Here is a 24,205-nt window from a genome sequence, read left to right as displayed (position 1 = left end):
AAATTTTTTTTATATGATGAAATAATATGTGAATTTCTTATTAAGCATACATTTGGCACTCCAATTTTGTAGATATTGATCTTTAAATAGTCTATTGACATTACATATTCAAAAAATCATCATTAATAGTTTCATTTTGGTTTTTCCAAATATAGCCAAAACCATTACTAAATAAATTTTTCTCTGATATCTGAAACCCAATTGTTCCTACCTATTGTATCATAATATAATAGCATTATTATAAACATAATTTAGGATATCTATCGCTTGGCATTTTTAACAGTCTTAGCCAATATTTAATACAATTTTTTTGATAGTAGATATACATGGTATTCGTCCCAAGTCACCCATAACTGCATCATTGCAACATTTAGAGTTTACTTGTAAAAATCTTTTACAACAAATATATATGGAGTGATTCAATACAGGAAATATTTACTAAGACCCCACAATTCTGACCCATACAGCATAGTGGGTTTTTATCTTAACATCAATATTTTAAAGAAAGTATTATAAGGTATGCAACCGTATTCCTGAACAGAACTTAGAATATACAGAAACACTCTTTTTTGCCTTAATAGACATATGCTCTGCCATTTTGTACATAGATAATTTGCTGGTAAAATGAACACCTACATAATCAAATCCTTTAACAACTTCAATATTTTTACCAGAATAGTGCCAATGTTCATGTTTTGACAATTGTCCCCCATTTTTAAAAACCATAATTTTTGTTTTGTCTATATTAACAAGTTTATATTGATTACAAAAATCTTGGAGACAATTGAGCTGTCGTTGAAGACCAACGATAGTATCAGATACAGATGCTATATCAGCTGCAAACATAATCAAGAGTATCAGGATACAATTGAATACCCTTTATATTATTACTTAAAAACAAATCATGTAATTCATTAATATATAATGCAAATAATATCGGACTTAGACTACAGCCTTGATGTAATCCTGTGGGGCAATCAAAAATATCAGAAACTTCAGATTTAGATTTAACAAAGCTTTTAACCGATACATAAATAGATTTAATTGTGTTATACAAACAACCAGTTAATTTGTTTACGTAATATATCATACAAAATCGTCCGATCTATAGAATCAAAAGCTTTCTGAAAATCGATGAAAGCTACATAAACTGGCTTTCGTTTCTGTTGGAGATATTTAGATACAATAGAGTATAGTATAAAAGCATTGTCAGTAGTACAATAGTTTTTCCTAAAACCTGCCTGACATTCTGAAAGCTTTCCATATGCCTCAATGTAAAAAGTAATTCTGTTGGTAATAATATTAATATATACTTTGCTTATGACATCAATTAAGAATATTCCTCGATAATTATTAGGGTTTCGCAAATTACCTTTTTTATGAACAGGTATAATTTGAACCCTGCCAGTGATTTTCTAAAAAGAAATGGCAATTCCATAGATAAATATTGTTCAACGTTCTATGTGGTCAGACCAATTTTGTACCAAACAGTCGGCAATACGTTGTTTAAAAGCAAATATAAACATATTTAAGTCTCCCTTATTTTGACTTATCTAAACATAAACATACACGTATTTGTATAAAAGTTTGTGTACATGTGTAACCAAGTTTTGTATCCCAATATTATCTTGCAACTTTAAAATATTGTAATAGCTTCTTGAAAACCACGCTACTGGCATAATCTTTAATTGGCTCACAGAGGTACATAAAAAAGTCAGTAAATAACTGACTACTTCTATGTAGGGAAATCCCATTAGTCAATTTCCTCAATGTGCCAAAGTGAAATGAAAGTTCTGGCTTCCCCCATATATATATATACTTGATTATAATCTATAAACATGTATAAGCCAAATTTTTATGAGCCAATTTTCTTAATGTGTCGAAGTTTTAATGTTGTCCGTAAAGATTAATTTGAAAACATTTTACCAAGTCGAAAACCATTGATTTTTTGACACCTCCAATCTTGAAATATTTTCACACCTTTTCATGCATTAACATATGTTAATTATGTACTTTGTATGCATTCATATTTGTGAGAATATGCTATAATTGTTATAATTCTAATTGCCATAGTTGTATTTGAAAATACATAATATAAGTCAGAACTTCCGAGACAGGTTGGGTGTGTTAATGGCACAGAATATATTTCCTTTAAGCTTGTTTAGTTATTGCCATTTTCTTTGGTTACGCCTTTTGTAATTTATTTATAAACATCATAAATTGAGACCTTTCATGAGTCAAATTTTTTACACATGTCCCTTCAACTTAGACTTTATTCTACTGTATGTCATATTAAATTTTGATTTTGTTCCAATACTTTGTATCTCAACTTGCTGCAGCAATTACAGCAAAGCACAATTCTTATTGGCACACATATTATTATCTATGAACTTATTTTGTAAGATACTGTTGACTGTCATGGAACAGGCTACTGCATAATGATTATACTGAATCACACACTTAAGCTCCCTGTAATTCAGTATAAGCGACTTGACACTCACTTTACTTGGGCCCTACCCCCATATTTCAAAGGTGTTGTATGGTTTACTACTCATGTTATTATTAACAAGTGATTTTTGCTTGATATACCTATAGGTTGAAAAAAACATGATTATGTCAATGTTTTGCACTTAAGTATCTATAAATAAAACATAAAATGCAATAATCACAACAAAGCTTAACAGGTATTTAATGTTTTTTAATAAAAAAAATCAGCAAAGAACATATTTGTACCAAATACAACAAGTACCATGCCATGCCTGAGGAATGCAAGGGCATAGCCTATTAAAGCATGTGCCGTTCTGCATGGATCATTTTGAATGCAAATACATATTTTCTTTTATTTAATGAATAGGTTTGTGTGTACAATAAATAAATTAATAACTATACTATAGGTTTATTGATTAAGTAGCTCTCAAAATACCATATATTGTATAGTTTCCGTTTTGTACAATCACTGTATCTGTGAATTTGTTGTTTGACAGAGATTTCTCCATATTATGTTTTTGTCTAAATGGCAATGTCTCAACTTTCTAATTATTTACAATGTTTTTGCATCTTTTCAGTGTCTCTTTTTGTTTATTCTTTGAAAAGATACAGTATCTTTGAGTCCATTTTGTATTCTTTGATTTGACTTGACTCTCCTACTACAATTAGTGTAGATTTCTGCTTGTTGAAAAGTACAGCTTGCACAGGTAGAGGATCTTCTATTCTTAGTCTTTGATCTTGTCTCCCATGTACTATTTTTAGAAACATTTCTCCATTCTTGTTTACAAACATAATCTTCTCTGCAGACAGCATACATAGATACTTATACATTGCTCTATTATAGACATAGTATTTATAAGATGGTTTTCCTTTCATATCTGTCTTACTAAATTCATAAATGCTAGCATCTGCATCAATTAAATCAAAAGTATCTACACTGATAAGTATCTTCAATGGCTCAAAAATGTTTTGACTCGTATCTTCCTCATTGTTAAATATTGATAAACATTCCCCTTTTTTATTGTAAACAATAACATGATATTTGTGTGAATAGTAACCATAGGTTGTATTATATATAGGCCTTTTACATTCAACCATACAACAAACATACAGTTTATTATCTGTTGGGTCAGAATCAATACTTGTGCATTTTCCTTCTGTTATAGGAAATGATGTCTCTAAAGTCATGTTTTCATCAATGGTTACAAACTGAACCAGGTTTCTTTCCCTTAGTACAATGGCAACCTCACATGACTGTGTCACACACATACATTCTGGAGTATCATTTAAATCAATATAATCTTTCACCTCCAAATTATCTCCCAGTCGTTTAAGCTTGCCATTATAGGCATCTGTGATTAACACAGTATTGTCAGGCAGTTGACATATTCCATTTATACTGCACTTGTTACTGTCAGTTTGGCATGTAATATCAACAGATTGTTTGACTTGTAAATGAAAAACAGGACAGGCCTTTGTTTCCACAGCAACTTCCAAAAATGCTGTGATTTCTTTAGGTAAGACATCATCATCAATGAACGTGTATAAAAGGGATGTCTGCAGCCATTTGTTAGAAAGATCTGTCTTAACTTTCTGCGCCTCTTTTGAAAATATCTGGCAATTCTTTATTGTTATGAAGGCCTCAACTCCATTAAAGCCGGCTCTGTTAAAGTGATTTAATCTTTTTGTCACTTCTGACATAACTGAGTCAAGTTCTTTGATATCAGCCTTGACTGCATCTTGATGATTTGCATTAGCTTCTTGGATATTTTCTCTAGATGTGTTTGCTAAAACTTTTATCCTTTGTATTAGCCTCTCTTCATATTTATCAATATCAGTCAATTTTTTTTCTTTTTCCTCTGTCATATCTTTTAAGTAGTAATTTCGATATGCTTTTTCCTGATTTGCAGACATAATGAACTTTTCCAAGGAAGATTTTAATTCGCAAAATTCTTGACTTTCTTTTATTCCCTCTGCAACTGTTTCTATCTTGTTTATGTCCTTACATGACCTATATAATGTAATACAGTAACATAATGTAGTCTAAAAAGATAAAGTTAGAATGTGACACTTTGCGAATTTTCGAGTTACTTCTTGAAAATTGGCATGTAAAAAGTTGACAATATTTCAGATTAGATTCCGTTGATTTAATTCCAAATGTTTCAGCCATTTTTGTGTCGCCTCTACGGAGTAGTGGCAACATATAGGGACCACTTCTCCGTCGTCTGTCTGTCCGTCCGAGCAAACATTTTGGGTTTAAGGGCTATATAACAGTAAAGAGAACAAAAGAGAACAATAGGTTCATTCCGTGATCAAAGGGTTTAGGGGCTAGTAGCCCTTAAGAAAACAAAGAAAATAACAAAGAAAATAGCCCCTAAAGCCAAAATGTTGGAACGTCCGTCTGTCCGTCCATCACAAAACTTGTCCGGACTACTCATAAACTACTGGTGCAATTTCATCCAAACTTTACAGGAATAATCAGTATCAAGTCTAGTTTTGCATATTGTCAGCATTTTCCGGTTCAATGATTTTTGTCAGAGCTATTGCCCTTTAATAATTTTTATTTTTAAAGTTTGTCCGGACTACTTCTCTTATACCACTAATGCAATTTCAATGAAACTTTACAGGATTGATCTGTAGCTCAAGTCCTTGCGCATATTGCACGGGTTTTCCGGTTGAATGATTTTTGGCCGAGTAATGGCCCTTTGATAAAAAGGTGTTTTTTTCTGTGTGTTGCCAGATACGCAAAAGCTTGTCCGGACTACTCCTCATAAACTACTGGTGCAATTTTATCCAAACTTTACAGGAATGATCAGTACCAAGTCTAGTTGTGCACTGTCTGTGTGTCTGTCCGTCTGTTACAAAACTTGTCCCAACATGAAATTGGCCATCATGAGGCGACACATGTGATCACTGATCGCTCTTGTATGTAAACATGACATCAAGGTGATCACCAAAGTTGTTTAGGAACATGACATTGTTGCGTATCTTTGGCAATTGTTATGGGTCTCACAACACCATAGACAGACAAAATATATAAAATTCTACAGTATGCGACGGAAATTATTTTTCTAGCCCGTTTGAAAAATGGGTCGTATTATAGATTCTGGCAGGCGGCTGGGCGGGCGTCATCCAAATTTTGTCCGGAGCATATCTCCTTCACCCATGGAGGAATTTTTATGAAACTTCATAGAAATGTTCACAACTATCAGAAACTGTGTCACATATGAACCAGGTCTTTAGGTCAAAGGTCAAGGTCACACTTAGAGGTCATTAAAAAAAACCTTGTCCGGTGCAAAACTTTTACATGCATAAAGGGATTTCAGTACAACTTGGCACAAATGTTTTAATGTTCATTATTGTAAGGCAGAGTGTTGCATGCAAAATTTAGGTCCCTGTGGTCATGGTCACACATAGGGGTCAAAGTTCAGATAAAAATATGAAAATGTGTATTCCGACCATTTAGTAATCATTTATTGAGGATCATTGAAAAAAAGGTCATTATCACATCTACTGGTGTGAAACATGTATTTTATTTAGTTTAATATATGCAATGTCAAGGTCACCAAAGATGATAAAATATAGAAATTTTGCTCAGAGCATATCTCCTCCAAGCATGGTGGGATTCTAATGACACTTCATAGAAATGTTCACCACTATGAGAAGCAGTGTCACATGCATGAACCAGGTAGCTGAACTTCTACATTCATCGGGGGATTTTAATGTAACTTGGAACAAATGTTCACCATTGTGAGGCTTATTGCGCACATAATCCAGGTCCCTGCTACCAAAGTTAAGGTCACAGTTTGTGTAAGGGGACCATTTAGTCGACATTTATACGAGGGTTGTTTGGGAAGTTCTGAGAATTGATTTATAGCACACGTTGTAGTCGGGTTAGCGTAAATATAAATATATACGCATTTATTTCAATATATACTGTACAGTATCTGAAAATATCATAATCATACACACAGAAACTAAAACATACTAAAAATAGTAAATAACCATATAACAATCACCCGGAGCACGCCGACGTCATTTGCAACGTTATGCGACGTTAAAGTCCATCGATCGTCGCACCTTTTCAACGTAGTCACCTGCAATTTCGATGCATTTCCTGTGTTGGCTGATCCACTTATTGTATGTTTCCACGTACCAGCTATCGGTAAAGGACGAGACTATAGCTTGCGTATTGCTTAACAAGATTGTCAGCTGAGTCAAAGCGTTTTCCACGCAGCTGTGATTTGAGCTCCGGGAACACACGGAAGTCCATCGGAGCGAGGTCCGGGCTGTAGGATCGTCTTCGATCGAGTTTCTTCCTTCTTTAAAACGAGCATGCCATCTACACACTGTAGCCGGACTGCATTTCTTGTATTTTCCTGTAGAATTGATCATTTTCATTGTTTCTGTGGAAGACTTTTCTAGCGCAACACAAAATTTCACGATGCTTCGCAATTCAACGTCACCTATCGACGTCATGTTGTTTACTCAGTGGCTCTGGGCAACAACTTTAAAACAATGTTGATCCGTTGAGAATTTAAATAACGTTATGATATTTTCAGGAAATGATGTCATGGCGTTCCGCTGCTGACAAGCGTTTTCGCACATTTTTTGCGTTATCAAAATTACGAAATATTATTAGTGTAGCGCGTTATACCTTTCTTTAGAGTCGGACTGCTCCGGTGCGGCGTTATAGTGTTGCTATGGTTACTGCTATTTCCGGCTATTGTTGTCTGATTCTATTCAATTTTTAGGAATATTTCCGTGATATGCTAATCTTAGTATGTGCAAAATATTACGTCTTAGAAACAAAAAATATAGGAGATATGACAAAATTCTCAGAACTTCCCGAACAACCCTCGTATATGGATTGTAACACAAATGATAACTATCATGACCACAAGAGTGTGACATATGTAATTTAGGTTCATATTTGCAAGGTCAAGGTCACTACAGATGATAAAATATCCAGATATTTTCCGGATATTGCCCAGAACACATATCTCCTATATGCATATCTTTAATGCCCACATCTCTGTCAAAAGCTTTTGTGATTGGTGTATTTTGCGACAATGTTGCCCTTATTTCTTTATGCTTAAATAAAATTTGTCGTTTTGAAGGCGAAAAATTTTGAAAATGGAAAGAAAATGGGCTTGAAAGCAGTGAAATAGATTTTCGATTTTTTTCTTTAAATGTCCTCAGTCTAAATGTTTAAAAAAACACAGGGGGTCACCAACTCAAATTTTTCTATTTTCCCCACCCCTTGCATAATTTTTGTAACACAACTGGACTTTGGAAATACGTTTCAGACTTCATTGTGAGGCAATAATGTTAAGCTTATCAGGAGCATTTTTTTAGTTTGACTTGTCCTAAATATATAAAAACGTCAACAAAGAAATTCCGTTCCATGGCTCCTCCCCACCTCAATGCCAAGAAAATATTGGACTTGTGAGTGGCTAAAAATGGACTTGGTCAATCTTTAGGTAAGGTGTAACTATCTATCTATCTATCTTCCGTTAATGTCAAACCCCTCGCAGGGACGTAGACATGTCTGCGCATCAAAAATTGCAAGACAGTTAAAAAGAGTTGTATAAAAGAGGATAAAAGAATATTTAAAAATGTTAAAAACAGGGGCTGTGAAACATGTTCGATGCAAGCTATGGCTGCACTGAACTGCTCTGGGGTAGGGAGTAGGGCAAGTGTAGGGGGTAGGTGGTTCCAGTGGTATACCGTCCTAGGAAAGTATGGAGACCATACTTCGGAACCATATTCAAGCTGGGGTCTGACTAACGTCTGGTAAGCGATGGACTTAATGGATTGGTAACCAACACTGAAAAGGCTTTGACAACACTGAAAAGGCTTTGACTATATCTGAATCCATTAAGAAGTTGCAGCAATTTGAAATTAGGTTTAAGCAAAAAATCTATGCAAAATAGTGATTTTTGTGGCAATTTGGCGATGTCCCCTTGTTGCCATGGTAACAAGAAATTTAAGATTGAGCATGCCTTTACAAAATCTATTATCCAGTTAACATTTGTGCCAAATTTTATCAGTATAAAAGCATTTTTAGCTCACCTGTCACAAAGTGACAGGGTGAGCTTTTGTGATCGCTTTTCGTCCGGCGTCCGTCCGTCCGTCCGTCGTCCGTCCGTAAACTTTTACTTTAAATGACATCTCCTCATAAACCGCTGAGCCAATTTCATCCAAACTTCACAGGAATGTTCCTTTGGTGGTCACCTTTAAAAATTGTTCAAAGAATTTAATTCCATGCAGAACTCTGGTTGCCATGGCAACCGATAGAAAAAACTTAAAATATCTTCTTTTAAAAAACCCAAAGAGGTAGAGCTTAGATATTTGGCATGAAACATCTTCTAGTGAGTGTCTATCAAGTTTGTTCAAATAAAAGCCCTGGGGTCAAAATTGGCCCCGCCCCGGGGGTCATTGATTTTCCCTATATGCATATAGTAAAAAATTAAAAAATCTTCTTTTAAAGAGCCCAAAGAGCTAGAGCTAAGATATTTAGCATGAAACATGTTCTAATGTGTGTCTACCAAGTTTGTTCAAATAAAAGCCCTGGGGTCAAAATTGGCCCCGCCCCAGGGGGTCATTGGTTTTCACTATATGCATATAGTAAAAACTTATAAAATCTTCTTTTAAAGAACCCAAAGAGCTAGAGCTAAGATATTTAGCATGAAACATGTTCTAATGGGTGTCTACCAAGTTTGTTCAAATAAAAGCCCTGGGGTCAAAATTGGCCCTGCCCCAGGGGGTCATTGGTTTTCACTATATGCATTATAATAGTAAAAACTTATAAAATCTTCTTTTAAAGAACCCAAAGAGCTAGAGCTAAGATATTTAGCATGAAACATCTTCTAATGGGTGTCTACCAAGTTTGTTCAAATAAAAGCCCTAGGGTCAAAATTGGCCCCGCCCCGGGGGTCATTGATTTTCCCTATATTCATATAGTAAAAACTTATAAAATCTTCTTTTAAAGAACCCAAAGAGCTAGAGCTAAGATATTTAGCATGAAACATGTTCTAATGGGTGTCTACCAAATTTGTTCAAATAAGAGCCCTGGGGTCAAAATTTGCCCTGCCCGGGGGGTCATTGATTTTCCTTATATGTGTAAAGCAAAAACTTTAAATTAAAAATTCTTTGAAAAAAAACCAAATAGCTAGAGTTTAGATACTAAGCATGAAACATCTTCTAGTGAGTGTCTACAAAGTTTTTTCAAATAAAAGCCCTTGGGTCAAAATTGGCCCTGCCCCGGGGGTCATTGATTTTATTTATGTGTATAGCAAAAACTTATAAAATCTTCTTTGAAAAAACCCAAATAGCTAGAGTTAAGATATTTAGCATGAAACATCTTCCAGTTAGTGTCTTCAAAGTTTGTTCAAATAAAGCCCTAGGGTCAAAATTGGCCCTGCCCCGGAGGACATTGATTTTCCTTATATGTGTATTGCAAAAACTTAAAAATCTTCTTTAAAAAAAACCGAATAGCTAGAGTTTAGATATCAAGCATGAAACATCTTCTAGTGAGTGTCTCCAAAGTTTGTTCAAATAAAAGCCCTAGGGTCAAAACTGGCCCTTCCCTAGGGATGTCATTGCTTTTAACTATATGTGTATAGTTAAAACTTAAAAAATCTTTTTTTAAAAAACACAACGAGCTAGACCTTAGATGTTTAGCGTGAAATATCTTCTAATGGGTGTCTACCAAGTTTGTTCAAATAAAAGCCCTGGGGTTTATACTGGCCCCGCTCTGGGGGCCTAAATACAGGTGAGCGACTTCAGGGCCATCATGGCCCTCTTGTTTATAGTTTCATAGCAATTTGAACTTGTAAGAGGAGGTTTTCCAATGAAAACAGCCATCTGTCACAAAATGCGCATAGAGTGATTGGTTAAGATGAATATTTAAGTCATGAGTGGTGCTGTGTGAATGATTTAACATTTGACCTACGATTATCATAAGTCTAATACATAAGATAAACCATAAGCAGGTATTTGATCAGACAAATAACAGAGTACTCAAGTACTGAAATCAGTACTCTTTGCCATCCCTAATATCCAGCTAGTATTTGTAGTTCTATTTCACTTATGCTTGAAATTATGTATGACTTGGCAGCTGAGTTGTTTCTCCTAGTCAAACAAAATAGAAAGTTATATGATATAACAAATGTCAGTGTTAAAAAACAGAAAACACTCAAATAATTGGTCTTGAAATCATTGTCAAGTTTAATTGAACATTAATTTTCAAAGTTATTCTTATTAAGATGTACTTCTTATTTATATTCAAGCAAAGTATTACCTTAATCTGTGTTAAACAGTGTGATTGATATTTATCAAATAAAGAAATGGACAAACCTGTGTTTAACTGTCACACAAAGACTACAGCACACTTCATCATGGTCTTTGCAATATCTGTCAACGAAATGTCCATCATGGCTTCTACATTCCACTGATCTTTTTCCCTGGACTTGATCCGTGTCACCTAGAAGCTCATTAGCTTCAGTGATCTCCACAATTTGATGTTTACGTAATGCTGCAAACTTGTTGTGGTCATTTAAACAGTCCTGACAAACATATGTTGTACAGTCCACACAATATTTGATGGCCACAGTTGTCCTCTCTGCTTCAGAGCATGTAGTACAGTTAATTATCTCCTCAGACCCAGTAATCCCAGGTGTTGTATCCTCTTTCCCTGCCATATCTCTACTGACAGTTGCTACAAACACAGCAATGTTTTATAAAATAAACTTAACAATTTTAACTTCATTGTCTTTACAGATATAATCAATACTTAACCATATATTGAAAAATGCCACCACTAGCTGAGTCTTTGAAGTGTATCTGCTGTTAACGTCTTTGTATATTAATAATAAATGTTTAAAGTAAAATCCATTCAATAATTCAATGGCAGAAACTTTTTATTTTTTTGCCCCCGAAGGGTAGCATATTAAAATCGAACAGTTTGTTTGTCTGTCAGTCTGTTCCACTTTATACATATAGACAGTGGTGGTCATGTCCGCTTTGAAACTTCAGTATGCATGGAAGGATTGTAATTTTTCTTTCACATATGAAATAACCATAAATGTATGGTGTGTCTCGAACAAGACCTGGGTTTCTACCACTAAGGTCAAGGTCACTGTGGAGGTTCAAACTTCGTCATTTTTTATGTTATATAAATATAGAAGGTTGTGGTCGTGTCTGCTCTGAAACTTCAGTATGCATGGAAGGATTTGTAATTTTTCTTTCACATATGAAATAACCATAGATGTATTGGTGTGGCGAACAAAACTCGGGGTTTCTACCACCAAGGTCAAGGTCACTGTGGAGGTTCAAACTTTGTCATTTTTTATGTTAGATAAATATAGAAGGTGGTGGTCGTGTCCATGTAGAAACTTCAGTATGCATGGAAGGATTTAAATTCTTCTTTCACATATGAAATAACCATAGATGTATTGTGTGTCACAAACAAGACCTTCGTTTGACAAAGGTTAAGGTCAATCTGGGGACTAAAACATTTTAAATTTTTATGTTATATAAATAAAAAATGTGGTGGTAATGTCCGCTCTGAAAGTTCAGTATGCATGAAAGGATTTTAGTTTTTTCTTTCACATATGAAATAACCATAGATGTATGGTGTGTCACGAACAAGACCCTGGTTTCTATGACTTAGGTCAAAGTCACTGTTGGGGTCAATTTTGATGTTAATATACATAAAGGCAGAGATGGTCCTCAGTCTCCTCTGAAACTTAAATGCATGAAAGGATTATATTTTTTATTTCACATATGAAATTATCATAAATGTATGATGTGTTGCCCTTAAGAACCATGTTCCTACACCTTAGTTCAAGGTTACTGCTGGGGTTTAAACTTTTTCAATATTTATGTTATATACATATTAATGGTGGTTGTTGTGTCAGCTCTGTAACTTCCATATACATAAAAGTTTCAAGTTTTATTTAGAAATATAACGTCACCATAAATGGACAATGTGTTGTGAACAAGACCCAGGTTTCTTTGTCAATTTTTACCACCACACTTAACATGTAATGGTGGTTTATAACTAGAATTCTTGGGGGGCATTTGTCACATTCTGTGACAGCTCTTGTTGATATATTTATATTCCCAATACTAAAGTTAACCACATAGTAAATCAAAGGGCTTCAAGCTGTGTGATATTTTCTGAGCTTTGCAATCTAAATCTTACTGTATATCTGTATGCATTTTCCTGTATAAGTTTATTTTGATATACTATAATACATCTTGCAGGGCACCGAGTTGCAGCGACTGCGTTTATTTTTTTATGCTCCCGAAGGGTGAGCATATAGTAGCCGCTTTGTCCGTCTGTCAGTCCATCCGCTATTCTTGTCCGGAACATAACTTTATAACAACAAGTGGTATCAACATTAAACTTTGTAGGTAGATAGATCTCATTGAGTAGATTGCAGTGCACAAGAACCGTAACTCTGCCTTGCCTAATTTTTAAATTATTGCCCTTTGTTTATTTTGACACTTTGAACTTTGTCCGGGACATAACTCTGCTGTCACCCATTGTCTACGTCGCCGTCTGGGTCCCTGTGGTTAAGTTTTTTTGGTAAGCAAGTATCTCCCTAATTACTGAAGAGAATGGATTGAAACTTCACACACTTGTTCTCTGTGATTATCTAACATGATTGGCACAAGTCCCATAATTCTGTTTGCTTTTTTTGCATAATTATGCCCCTTTTTCGACTTAGAAATTCTTGGTTAAGTTTTTGCTGTAGGCTGATATCTCTATAACAACTGAAGGGAATGGATTGAAACTTCACACACTTGTTCTCTGTGATTATCTTACATGATTGGCACAAGTCCCATAACTCTGATTTGCTTTTTTGCATAATTATGCCCCTTTTTGTGCCCCCACTTTAGTGGCGGGCATTTAGATTTACCCTTGTCCGTCCGTCCATCCATCCGTTCTCTTTTGTGTCGCACGTAACTCAAAAAGTATTTGACCTAGAGTCATGGAACTTTACAGGAATGTTTATCAGCATGTGTAGTTGTGAACCTGTGTATTTTCGTCTGGATATATTTATAATTTATAGAGTCATTGCCCTTGACTTAGTAAAATTTTGCAATTTTCAAATTGTGTCGCATGTAACTCAAAAAGTATTTGACCTACAGTCATGAAACTTTACAGGAATGTTGATCAGCATATGTAGTTGTGCACCTGGGTATTTCCGTCTGGATATTTTTAGTATTTTTAGAGTTATTGCCCTTGACTTAGTAAAATTTTGCAATTTTCAACTTGTGTCGCATGTAACTCAAAAAGTATTGGACCTAGAGTCATGAAACTTTACAGGAATGTTGATCAGCATATGTAGTTGTGCACCTGGGTATTTTCGTCTGGACTTATTATGCTCCCCGAAAAATTTCGGGGGAGCATATAGTCGTCGGGTTGTCCGTCCGTCCGTCCGTCCGTCCGTCCGTCAGTCAGTCAGTCCGTCCGTACGTACGTACTGAATTGGTGTCCGGCCCATAACTTTGTTATTTGAAGTTGGATTTTAAAAATATTTCACAGAAATGATCACCATATTGACACGACGTGTCGCGCACAACATTTGGGTCGCTACCTTGAAGGTCAAGGTCACAGCATGACCTTGCAGCAAAATCGTGTCCGGTCCATAACTTTGTTATTTGAAGTCGGATTTAAAAAATATTCCACAGAAATGATCACCATATTGAGACGATGTGTCGCGCGCAACATGTGGGTCGCTTCCTTGAAGGTCATGGTCACAGCATGACCCTGCAGCAAAATCGTGTCCGGCCCATAACTTCGCTATTTGAAGTTCGATTTAAAAAGTATTTCACAGAAATGATCATCATATTAAGATGACGTGTCATGCACAAATTTAAGTCGCTACCTTGAAGGTCAAGGTCACAGGATAACTTGCAGCAAAATCGTGTCCGGCCCATAACTTCCTTATTTGAAGTCAGATTTTTAAACTATTTCACAGAAATGATCACCATATTAAAATGGCGTGTCGTGCGCAACATTTGCTCGCTACCTTGAAGGTCAAGGTCACAGCATGACCTTGCAGCAAAATTGTGTCCGGCACATAACTTCATTATTTGAAGTCGGATTTTACAACTATTTCATAGAAATGATCACCACAATGAGACATTGTGTCGCGCGCAACATTTGGGTCGCTACCTTGAAGGTCAAGGTCACGGTTTGACCTTGCAGCAAAATCGTGTCCGGCCCATAACTTTGTTACTGGAAGTCGGATTTAACAACTATTTCACAGAGATGATCACCATATTGAATCGACGTGTCGCATGCAACATTTGGGTCACTACCTTGAAGGTCAAGGTCACAGCATGACCTTGCAGCAAAATAATGTCAGGCACATATCTTCGTTATTTGAAGTCGGATTTTACAACTATTTCACAAAAATGATCACCATATTGAGACAATGTGTCGTGCACAATATTTGGGTTGTTTTTACACTTTGAATTTTGTCTGTGACATAACTCTGACACAACAAGAGGTATACCTTCCTGTGTCCAAAACCTATTCGGGGAGCATCACCCGGTTCAACCGGCTCTTGTTTAGTATTTTTAGAGTTATTACCCTTGACCTAGTAAAATTTGAGTTACCAACTTTACAGGAATAATGATCAACATCACTAAATTACAGGAATAATGATTCACATAACAGTGAAGCTATGCACCTGGGACTTTGCATGTGAATTTTTTTCCAGTTTTGATAGAGTTATTGCCCTTGACTTACAGTAGTATAAATTTGCAATTTTCAACTTGTTCATGCATAGCTCAAAAAGTATTTCACTTGTAGGCCTGAAAGTTTACAAGAATGCTGGTCAGCATGTGTACTTATGCACCTTGGGGTTTGCTTGTGGATTTATTCAGTGTTCATTAAGTTCTTGCCCTTAACTTAGTATAAGATTTTTAGTTTTCAAAAAAATATTTGACCTAGAGTCATAAGATTGACGGAACAGTGGCGTGGTGGGGGCACCCGTGTCCTATAGACACATTTCTAGTTTGACTTAGAAATTCTTGGTTGAGTTTTTGCATGTAAGCAAGTATCTTCATAACTACTGAAGGGAATGGATTGGACCTTCACACACTTGTTCTCTGTGATTATCTAACATGATTAGCACAAGTCCCATTAACTCTGATTTGCTTTTTTGCAAAATTATGCCCCTTTTTTGACTTAGAATTCTTGGTTAAGTTTTTGTGTGTAAGCTAGTATCTCCATAACTACAGTGAAGGGAATGGATTGAAACTTCACATGTTTGTTCTCTATGATTATCTTACATGATTGCCATAAGTCCTATAACTCTGATTGCTTTTTTGCATAATTATGCCCCTTTTTGACTTAGAAATTCTTGGCTAAATTTTTGCTTGTAAGCTGTTAACTCCATAACTACTGAAGGGAATGGATTAAAACTTCTCACTCCTATTCTCTGTGCTTATCTAACATTATTGGCACAAGTTCCATAACTCTAGATTTGTTTTTTGCATAGTTATGCCCCTTTTTCGGCTTAGGAATTCTTGGTTAAGGTTTTGCTTGTAAGCTGGTATCTCCATAACTACTGAAGGGTTTGTGCCTTTTTTGGACAATTATATGCATTCATAATAATATAGCAGTGATTTACTCGATAAAACATCTTAATAACAAGCCATTGTACCTTTTCGGACAATTTTTAGCTCACCTGTCACAAAGTGACAGGGTGAGCTTTTGTGATAGCTTTTCGTCCGGCGTCCGTCCGTCGTCCGTCCGTCCGTAAACTTTTACTTTAAATGACATCTCCTCATAAACCACTAAGCCAATTTTATCCAAACTTCACAGGAATGTTCCTTTGGTGGTCACCTTTAAAAATTGTTCAAAGAATTTAATTCCATGCAGAACTCTGGTTGCCATGGTAACCGAACGAAAAAACTTTAAATATCTTCTTTTAAAAAACCTAAAAGCTAGAGCTTAGATATTTGGCATGAAACATCTTCTAGTGAGTGTCTACCAAGTTTGTTCAAATAAAATCCCTGGGGTCAAAATTGGCTCCGCCCCAGGGGGTCATTGATTTTCCCTATATGCATAAAGTAAAAACTTAAAAATTCTTCTTATAAAGAACCCAAAGAGCTAGAGCTAAGATATTTAGCATGAAACATCTTCTAATGAGTGTGTACCAAGTTTGTTCAAATAAAAGCCCTGGGGTCAAAATTGGCCCCGCCCCAGGGGGTCATTGATTTTCCCTATATGCATATAGTAAAAACTTACAAAATCTTCTTTGAAAGAACTCAAAGAGCTAGAGCTAAGATATTCAGCATGAAACATCTTCTAATGGGTGTCTACCAAGTTTGTTCAAATAAAAGCCACGGGGTCAAAATTGGCCCCGCCCCGGGGGTCATTGATTTTCCTTATATGTGTATAGCAAAAACTTAAATAATCTTCTTTGAAAAAACCCAAATAGCTAGAGTTTAGATATTAAGCATGAAACATCTTCTAGTGAGTGTCTACAAAGTTTGTTCAAATAAAAGCCCTGAGGTCAAAATTGGCCCAGCCGCGGGGGGTCATTGTTTTTAACTATATGTGTGTAGTAAAAACTTAAAAATCTTCTTTTAAAAAACCCAATGAGCTAGAGCTTAGATGTTTAGCATGAAATAAATTATCTTCTTATGGATATCTACCAAGTTTGTTCAAATAAAAGCCCTTGGGTGAAAATTGGCCCTGCCGGGGGGGGGGGAGGGGGGGGGGGCAGGTGAGATCATTGTTTTTCATTACATGTGTGTAGTAAAAACTTAACATTGTTAAACATCTTCTAATGAGTGTCTTCCAAGTTTGTTCAAATAAAAGCCCTGGGGTTTAAACTGGCCTATATACAGGTGAGCGACCATCATGGCCCTCTTGTTTATGTATTCATATAGGTAATCATTATAATACTCAATGAAACACCCTTGTGACAACTTTCGAACAGTCGAGCATTACTGTCCTCGGACAGTTCTTGTTTTTAATTTTTTCCGTCTTTAACTGAGTGAATCAGCCGGGGCAGTTGTGTTTAACAAACCCGTTCTTTCTTCTTCTACTTTATAAAGGGCAAATATAAGTTTTATAAAATATAAATAATAGTTTTAGCGTATAATAGATACTTATCACCAGAAAAAAAGTAGACTGAATGTCATAAAAGTAGCAAAATGTAAACAAAGTAGTAATTTGACTTCCACACAAAATACTTAATCACTAAAACTAAAACTGTACTTTAAGTGCTAAAAAGCAGCAGAAGCAAAATATGATTCCGCTGAGTAACTTTTTGGAAACTATGATAATTTTATGATACCAAAAATTAAAAGCTTTTGAGAAATAAAAATAAAACAATTTTAGTGCATAAAATTGTGGGCCTTTAAAGAAAAGTTTTTTTATTGTGATCAGTAAACAGTGGAGTTTGGTCTGGCTAGCCAGGTTGTATAATGGTGACGTAGATATGTTTATGACTATTTGAGATAACTATAAATAACCCAGACCTTGAACTATATGTACAGTCAAACCTGTGTTAAAGACCACATCTGAATAGAGATACCCCTGTAGATAAAGGCCACCTTTTGGCACCCATTCATTGGTAAAATGGAATAAAGAAACCTTCAAATAAAGACCAGAATTCTGTAAAGACAAATATTTGTCTTGCCCTTTGGTGGCCTTTGTTCACAGGTTTAACTGTATCCAGACATATTTCTAATTTTGACTTGTCGATTTCCTCAATTTGTCAAAATAAAAGGAAATTTCTTATTTCTAGCCATATATATATATTTATTAAACTTGTTCATGCATAGCTCAAAAAGTATTTGACTTGTAGGCCTGAAAGTTTACAAGAATGTTGGTCAGCATGTGTACTTATGCACCTTGGGGTTTGCTTGTGGATTTATTCAGTATTTGTAAAGTTCTTGCCCTTTGCTTAGTAAAAAATTTTTAGTTCTCAACTTGTGGCACATTTAGTCCAAAAAATATTTGACCTAGAGTCATAAGATTGACAGAACAGTGGTGTGTGGGGGCACCCGTGTCCTATGGTCACATTTCTAGTTGTGTAAAATTTGACGTTCAGTTTTGCCACATTTGTTTGGCTTGAAAGTGGCTATTAAAAAAAATCCTGAAATAAATTTTTGTTTTTTTTTTCTTTAAAAGTCTTTTAAAATATATACTCAGTCTAAATGTTAAAAAAAACATAGTGGGTCACCCATTCAAAGTTTTAGGTACTGTGAATTTATTTCCCCCACCCTTTGCATAATTTTGTAACAAAATTGGACATATGCAGATACATTTCAGTTTTAAAAGTGAGGCAATAATGTTTAGCTTATCAGGAGCATTATTGTAGAGTTAAACTTGTCCTAAATATTTAAAAACAACAACAACTAAGAAATTCCGTTCAATGGCTGCTGCCCACCTAAATGCCAAGAAAATATTGGACTTATGCGTGGCTAAAAATGACCTTGGTCGATCATAAGGTAAGGTGTAACCAACACTGAAAAGGCTTTGACTCTATCTCTGAATCCATTAAGAAATTGCAGTACTTTGAAATTAGGTTTAATGGAAAAAAATCAAAGCAAAATAGTGATTTTTGGCAATTTGGAGATGTACCCTCATTGCCATGGTAACAAGAAATTTAAGATTGAGCATGCCAAAACAAAAACTATGATCCAGTAAACATTTGTGCCAAATTTGATCAGTATTAAAGCATGTTTTATAGTTTCATAGCAATTTGAACTTGTAATAGGAGGCTTTCCAATGAAAACAGCCATTTTTCACAATATGCTCACAGAGTAATTGGTGAAGATGAATTTTAAAGTCATGAGTGGTGCTGTGTAAATGACTTAAGACTTGACTTACGATTATTATAATATCATATTTTATATACTGGTTTCCTAGCAGTTTTCCGACCATTTATCGTTTTCGTCCAGTATAGTCTATTTTTACCAGTAAGGCATCCACATTACTTCATCAATTAGAGAGACATTTGTTTTCTATGCTAAACAGCAATTAAAAAAGTACAACGATTCATATGTTTGAAGTTTTGCCTGTTACTTAAAGTTACATAAGAGTACTTGCGACTTTCAAAAATAAGCAACACCTGGGGAATTCTAGTTTGAATATCCTTGCGCAATAACTAAGACTCCATTTTAGGTTAATCAATACTTCGGAAAATATTTTTGCAGACGACACGGAAAAGGTTGGGAGGTTCTGTTTGTCTGATAAAGTTATTTAAACATTGCTTTATGGTACTGAAATATATTCAAAATAAAATAGGTCCGGAAAACTGCTATGAATTTTTGAATAAGTAAGTAAGTAAGTAAGTAACGACTTTATTTAATGAGGCTAACACATTCGGTTTCCCGATCTTCCATGCGGGCCTCAGCATATACATAGCATATACATAACAATATATACATTACACATTTTAAATAACATATATACACAAATAGAAAAAAAAAAAACTAAAATCAAACAAAAAAACAAAACAAAAAAAACAAACAAACATCAAGAAACCACATTTTGTAACCTGGGCATGAAAAATACATTTTTTTACAAGTAAGATTAAAACAATATTGTAAAAACAAAACATTATACATTCTATTCTTGTGTGGCATTATCATTACAACAAAATGTACACTCATTTAATTAGAAAATTGCCACTAAATATATGTGGCTTGAAATTTCTTCAAAGTATCTGAATTTCGAATATAAATTGGGATGTCATTCCATATTTTAGGACCAGAATAGTCAAATGATTTCCTAAAGTACTCAGTTGTTGGTTTCGGTATGACTAGTTTCTCATTTTGAACAGATCTTAAGTTGAAGTTGTGTTTGTCATTTATCATTTGGAATTTATTTTTCATATAATTAGGAAAAGATGGCTCATTAATAGATTTATACATGAGAATAGCTTTTTTGTACATAATTCTTTGATCAAAGGACATCCAATTAAGCTCTTTAAATAGTTCATTTGATGGGGAATCAAAACTTTTATCCAAGATTATTCTAGCAGCTCTTTTTTGAAATTTGATAATTTGTGAAAGTAATTCACTACTACAGTTTCCCCATATAGTGCAACAGTAGTCTAAATGAGGCAGAATATATGCATTGAAAAAGAGTTTTCTAGAATGAAGATCAAGATATTGTTTAATTCTAAGAAGCAGGTAGAGTTGTGAATTGCATTTTCCAATAGTTTTTTGAATTTGAGTTTTCCATTTGAGATTGTTGTCAACAAAGACACCTAGTACTTTTTCTGTGTCTGTAAATTCTATTTCTTTGTTATGAAGATACAGTGTAGGTGTAGCATTATTTTCTAATTTTGTATTCCTAATTGACAGAGTCATAGCTTTTGTTTTAAGTGCATTTAGTATCATTGAGTTTTGGATGCACCATGTGTTAACATTATCAATATCTGTTTGAATAAAGGTGAAAAAAGGTGTTACGTTTTAGGTCTATATTTAAATTGAAAAGTAAAATGAAAGTGCAACATTAAACACATGGCAATGCTGGACAGGTACCTAATTTTGTCCAGTCAAAGTTTTGTATCCCTCTGTAGACTGATGTTTATTTTATTTGTTAAAAAGTGCGATTTGTGGCCGGAAACTGCTATGAAACCAGTAGTGTCCTGGTACACTGTCATCATAAAAAAATACATGTATATTTTGTAACTAGATTGTATAGTTCTAGTGTTGTACTGAAACAAGGAAACATAATCACTATAGGCTGGTGAATTCATGTCTGTTGTTTGACAGAGATTTCTCCATAATATGTTTTTGTCTAAATAAAAATGCCTCAAATCTCTAACCATTTACAAATCTTTTTAATCTTTTCAGTATCTCCTTTTGTTTATTCTTTGAGAAGATATAGTATCTTTAAGCCCATTTTGTATTCTTTGATTTGACAGGACTGTCCTGCAACAATTAAAGTAGATTTTTTCTTGTTAAATAATACTGTTTGCACAGGTGATAAATCTCTCGAGTTATGTATGTATTGCTGTCTGCCATGTAATGATTTTAGATACATATATCCTTTCTTGTTTCCATATATAATATTCTCTGCAGACAGCATACATAGATACTCATTATCATATCTTCCACAATAATTGTCATATCTTGCACCATAATAGCCATAGCCTGTTCCAGTTGGTTTTTGTTTCATCTCTGTCTTACTAAATGTATATATGTTAGTATCTGCATCAATTAAATCAAAAGTATCTACACTGACAAGTATCTTCAATGGCTTACAAAAATGTTGACTCACATCTTCCTCATTGTTATATATTGATAAACATTCACCTTTTTTATTGTAAACAATAATATGATATTTGTGTGTCGTGTAATGATTTAAGGAAAGGGGGGTTTTGTTTTTAGGCAATTCCATTTCACATTCAACCCTACAACAAACATACACTATATTTTCTGTTGGGTCACTATCAATCTTGGTGCATTTTCCTTCTACTGTAGGAAATGATGTCTCTAAAGTCATATTTTCATCAATGGTTACAAACTGAACCAGGTTTCTTTCCCTTAGTACAATGGCAACCTCATTTGGTTTTGTAACACACATACATTCTGGGGTATCATTTAAATCAATATAATCTTTCACCTCCAAATTATCTCTCAGTCGTTTAAGCTTGCCATTATTGGCATCTGTGATTACCACAGTATTGTCTGGTAGTTGACATATTCCATTTATACTGCAGTTGTTAATGTCAGTATGGCATGTAATATCAACAGATTGTTTGACTTGTAGATGAAATATAGAACTTTTCGTTGTTTCTTCAACAACTTCCCCAAATGCTGTGATATTTTTAGGTATGACATCACCATCAATGAACTTGTATAAAAGGGATGTCTGAAGCCAATTGTTTGAAAGATCTTTCACCACTCTCTGCACCTCCTCCAAGGTTGCCTGGTAGTTCTTCTTTGATATGAATGTCTCCACTTCATTCATGTCATGTCTGTTAATGTGATTTAAGCTCTTTTTCAATCCTGACATAACTGAATCTAGTTCTTTGATATCAGCCTTGACAGCATCTTGATGTTTTGCATGAATTTTTCGGATATTTTCTCTAGATGTATTTGCTAGAACTCTTATCCTTTTCATTAACCTCTCTTCATGTTCATCAATATTACCTAAAATTTGCTCCTTTTCCTCCATCATTTCTTTTAAGTTTTGATTTCGATATATTTTTTCCTGTTTAGCAGATTTTCTAACCATTTCCAAGGAAGATTTTAAGTCACAAAATTCTTGACTTTCTTTAATTCCCTCAGCAACTGTTTCTATTCCAATTATTTCTTTGCATAACCTATATAATATGAAACAGTATAATTATATTATCATCTTACTTAAAAAATGAAAGCCAAACATGAATTCATGAATTCCATGAATGTATCATTTGTGTATCATAAGAATTTTCTTGCACTTTTTATACAAAATATTAAAAGCAAAATAAAGAGGTTATCCTAAAATGGCAAGTTAAATTTTCCTTAAGTTCCACCTGTACCAGTGGCTTCATAATTTGCACACATACTAATGAATATTTAAATATTGAAGTTATTGCCCTTTTCAGCTCTTTGAAAATAGATATGGACACTTTGGACATTGTCCAGGACATAACTGTAAAATACAAGAGATATCAACAAGAAACTTTGTAGGTAGATAGATCTCATTGGGTAGATGTGCAGTGCGTGCCCCTAATATTTGAGTTATTGCCCTTTGTTCATTTGTACACTTTGAACTTTGTCCAGGACTTAACTTGAGAAAAATAAAAGGTATTGAAACTTTGTAAGTAGAGAGATTTTACTAGGAAGAAGTGAAATTTGAACTTTTTCTGGGACATATAACTTGTGAGTTATAAAAGATATCAACGTAAAACTTTGTAGGTAAATACATCTAAATGAGAAGAAGTGCAGTGCAGAAGAACTGTGACCCTCCCCCCTTTCCTAATTTTGGAGTTATTGCCCTTTGTTCATTGTTACATTTTGAATTTAGTCCTGGACATAACTTGAGAACTATAAAAGGGTAGCTAGATCTCACTGAGTAGCAGTGCAGAAATCTCTAGGAGAAAGAATATACTGCCCTTAAAAGAAGTCATGAAAATTCCAAATCCAAACTTTAATTCATGTTATTGATGTAGGACAAATAATTCAAAATCATTTGAAAAAAAAATCTATTAACTTCTGCATTCTCCCTATGTGCAAAATTATTAACTTAGAAAAGCACATTGGCTGACAAGCACGTGTCTGGGGTATTCGTCACTTGTGTCGAGCTCAAGTTTTTTTAAGTTGTCTCAGATACCATAAGTTATATCTTAGTCAAACAGAGAAATAGACAAACCTGTGTTTAATTGTCACACAAATTCTGCAACACACTTTTTCATGGTCTTTGCAATATCTGTCAACGAATTGTCCATAATGACTTCCACATTCCACTGACCTATTTCCATGGACTTGATCCGTGTCACCTGGCAGGTCATTAACTTCTGTGATCTCCACAATCTGATGTTTACGTAATGCTGCAAACTTGTTGTGGTCATTTAAACAGTCCTGACAAACATATGTTGTACAGCCCACACAATATTTGATGGCCACATTTAACCTCTCTGCTTCAGAGCATGGGGTACAGTTAATTAACTCCATAGACCCAGTAATCCCAGGTGTTGTTACCTCTTTCCCTGCCATATCTCTGCTGACGGTT

At 34.7% G+C, this 24,205-nt stretch overlaps 2 protein-coding genes across 2 annotated transcripts; both read right to left on the bottom strand.

Moving 5' to 3' along the window:
* Nucleotides 1-3,078: 3,078 nt before the first annotated feature.
* On the bottom strand, nucleotides 3,079-11,192 carry LOC132715740 (uncharacterized). Its single transcript, XM_060698804.1, has 2 exons — nucleotides 10,849-11,192; nucleotides 3,079-4,498 (listed from the first exon to the last, which is right to left on the bottom strand). The coding sequence occupies exons 1-2, from the start codon at nucleotides 11,190-11,192 to the stop codon at nucleotides 3,079-3,081; spliced, it is 1,764 nt and encodes a 587-aa protein (XP_060554787.1).
* Nucleotides 11,193-21,073: 9,881 nt separating this feature from the next.
* LOC132715742 (uncharacterized) lies at nucleotides 21,074-24,179 on the bottom strand. The gene is made up of 2 exons (XM_060698806.1): nucleotides 23,846-24,179; nucleotides 21,074-22,814 (listed from the first exon to the last, which is right to left on the bottom strand). The coding sequence occupies exons 1-2, from the start codon at nucleotides 24,145-24,147 to the stop codon at nucleotides 21,353-21,355; spliced, it is 1,764 nt and encodes a 587-aa protein (XP_060554789.1). The 5' UTR covers nucleotides 24,148-24,179; the 3' UTR covers nucleotides 21,074-21,352.
* Nucleotides 24,180-24,205: the final 26 nt, after the last annotated feature.

The sequence above is a fragment of the Ruditapes philippinarum genome, unplaced genomic scaffold (assembly GCF_026571515.1).
Source record: "Ruditapes philippinarum isolate M1 unplaced genomic scaffold, ASM2657151v2 ctg9260_1_1_1_1, whole genome shotgun sequence".
NCBI lineage: Eukaryota > Metazoa > Mollusca > Bivalvia > Venerida > Veneridae > Ruditapes > Ruditapes philippinarum.
This window is presented reverse-complemented; position numbering and strand designations above follow the sequence as displayed.

Excerpts from the sequence above, each read along its gene's own strand:
- LOC132715742 (XM_060698806.1), bottom strand. The coding sequence starts at position 24,147 with ATGGAGTTAATTAACTGTACCCCATGCTCTGAAGCAGAGAGGTTAAAT. Across the intron at positions 22,815-23,845 it reads TGTGTGACAATTAAACACAG|GTTATGCAAAGAAATAATTG; the intron begins GTTTGTCTATTT and ends CATATTATATAG.
- LOC132715740 (XM_060698804.1), bottom strand. The coding sequence starts at position 11,192 with ATGGCAGGGAAAGAGGATACAACACCTGGGATTACTGGGTCTGAGGAG. Across the intron at positions 4,499-10,848 it reads TGTGTGACAGTTAAACACAG|GTCATGTAAGGACATAAACA; the intron begins GTTTGTCCATTT and ends TACATTATATAG.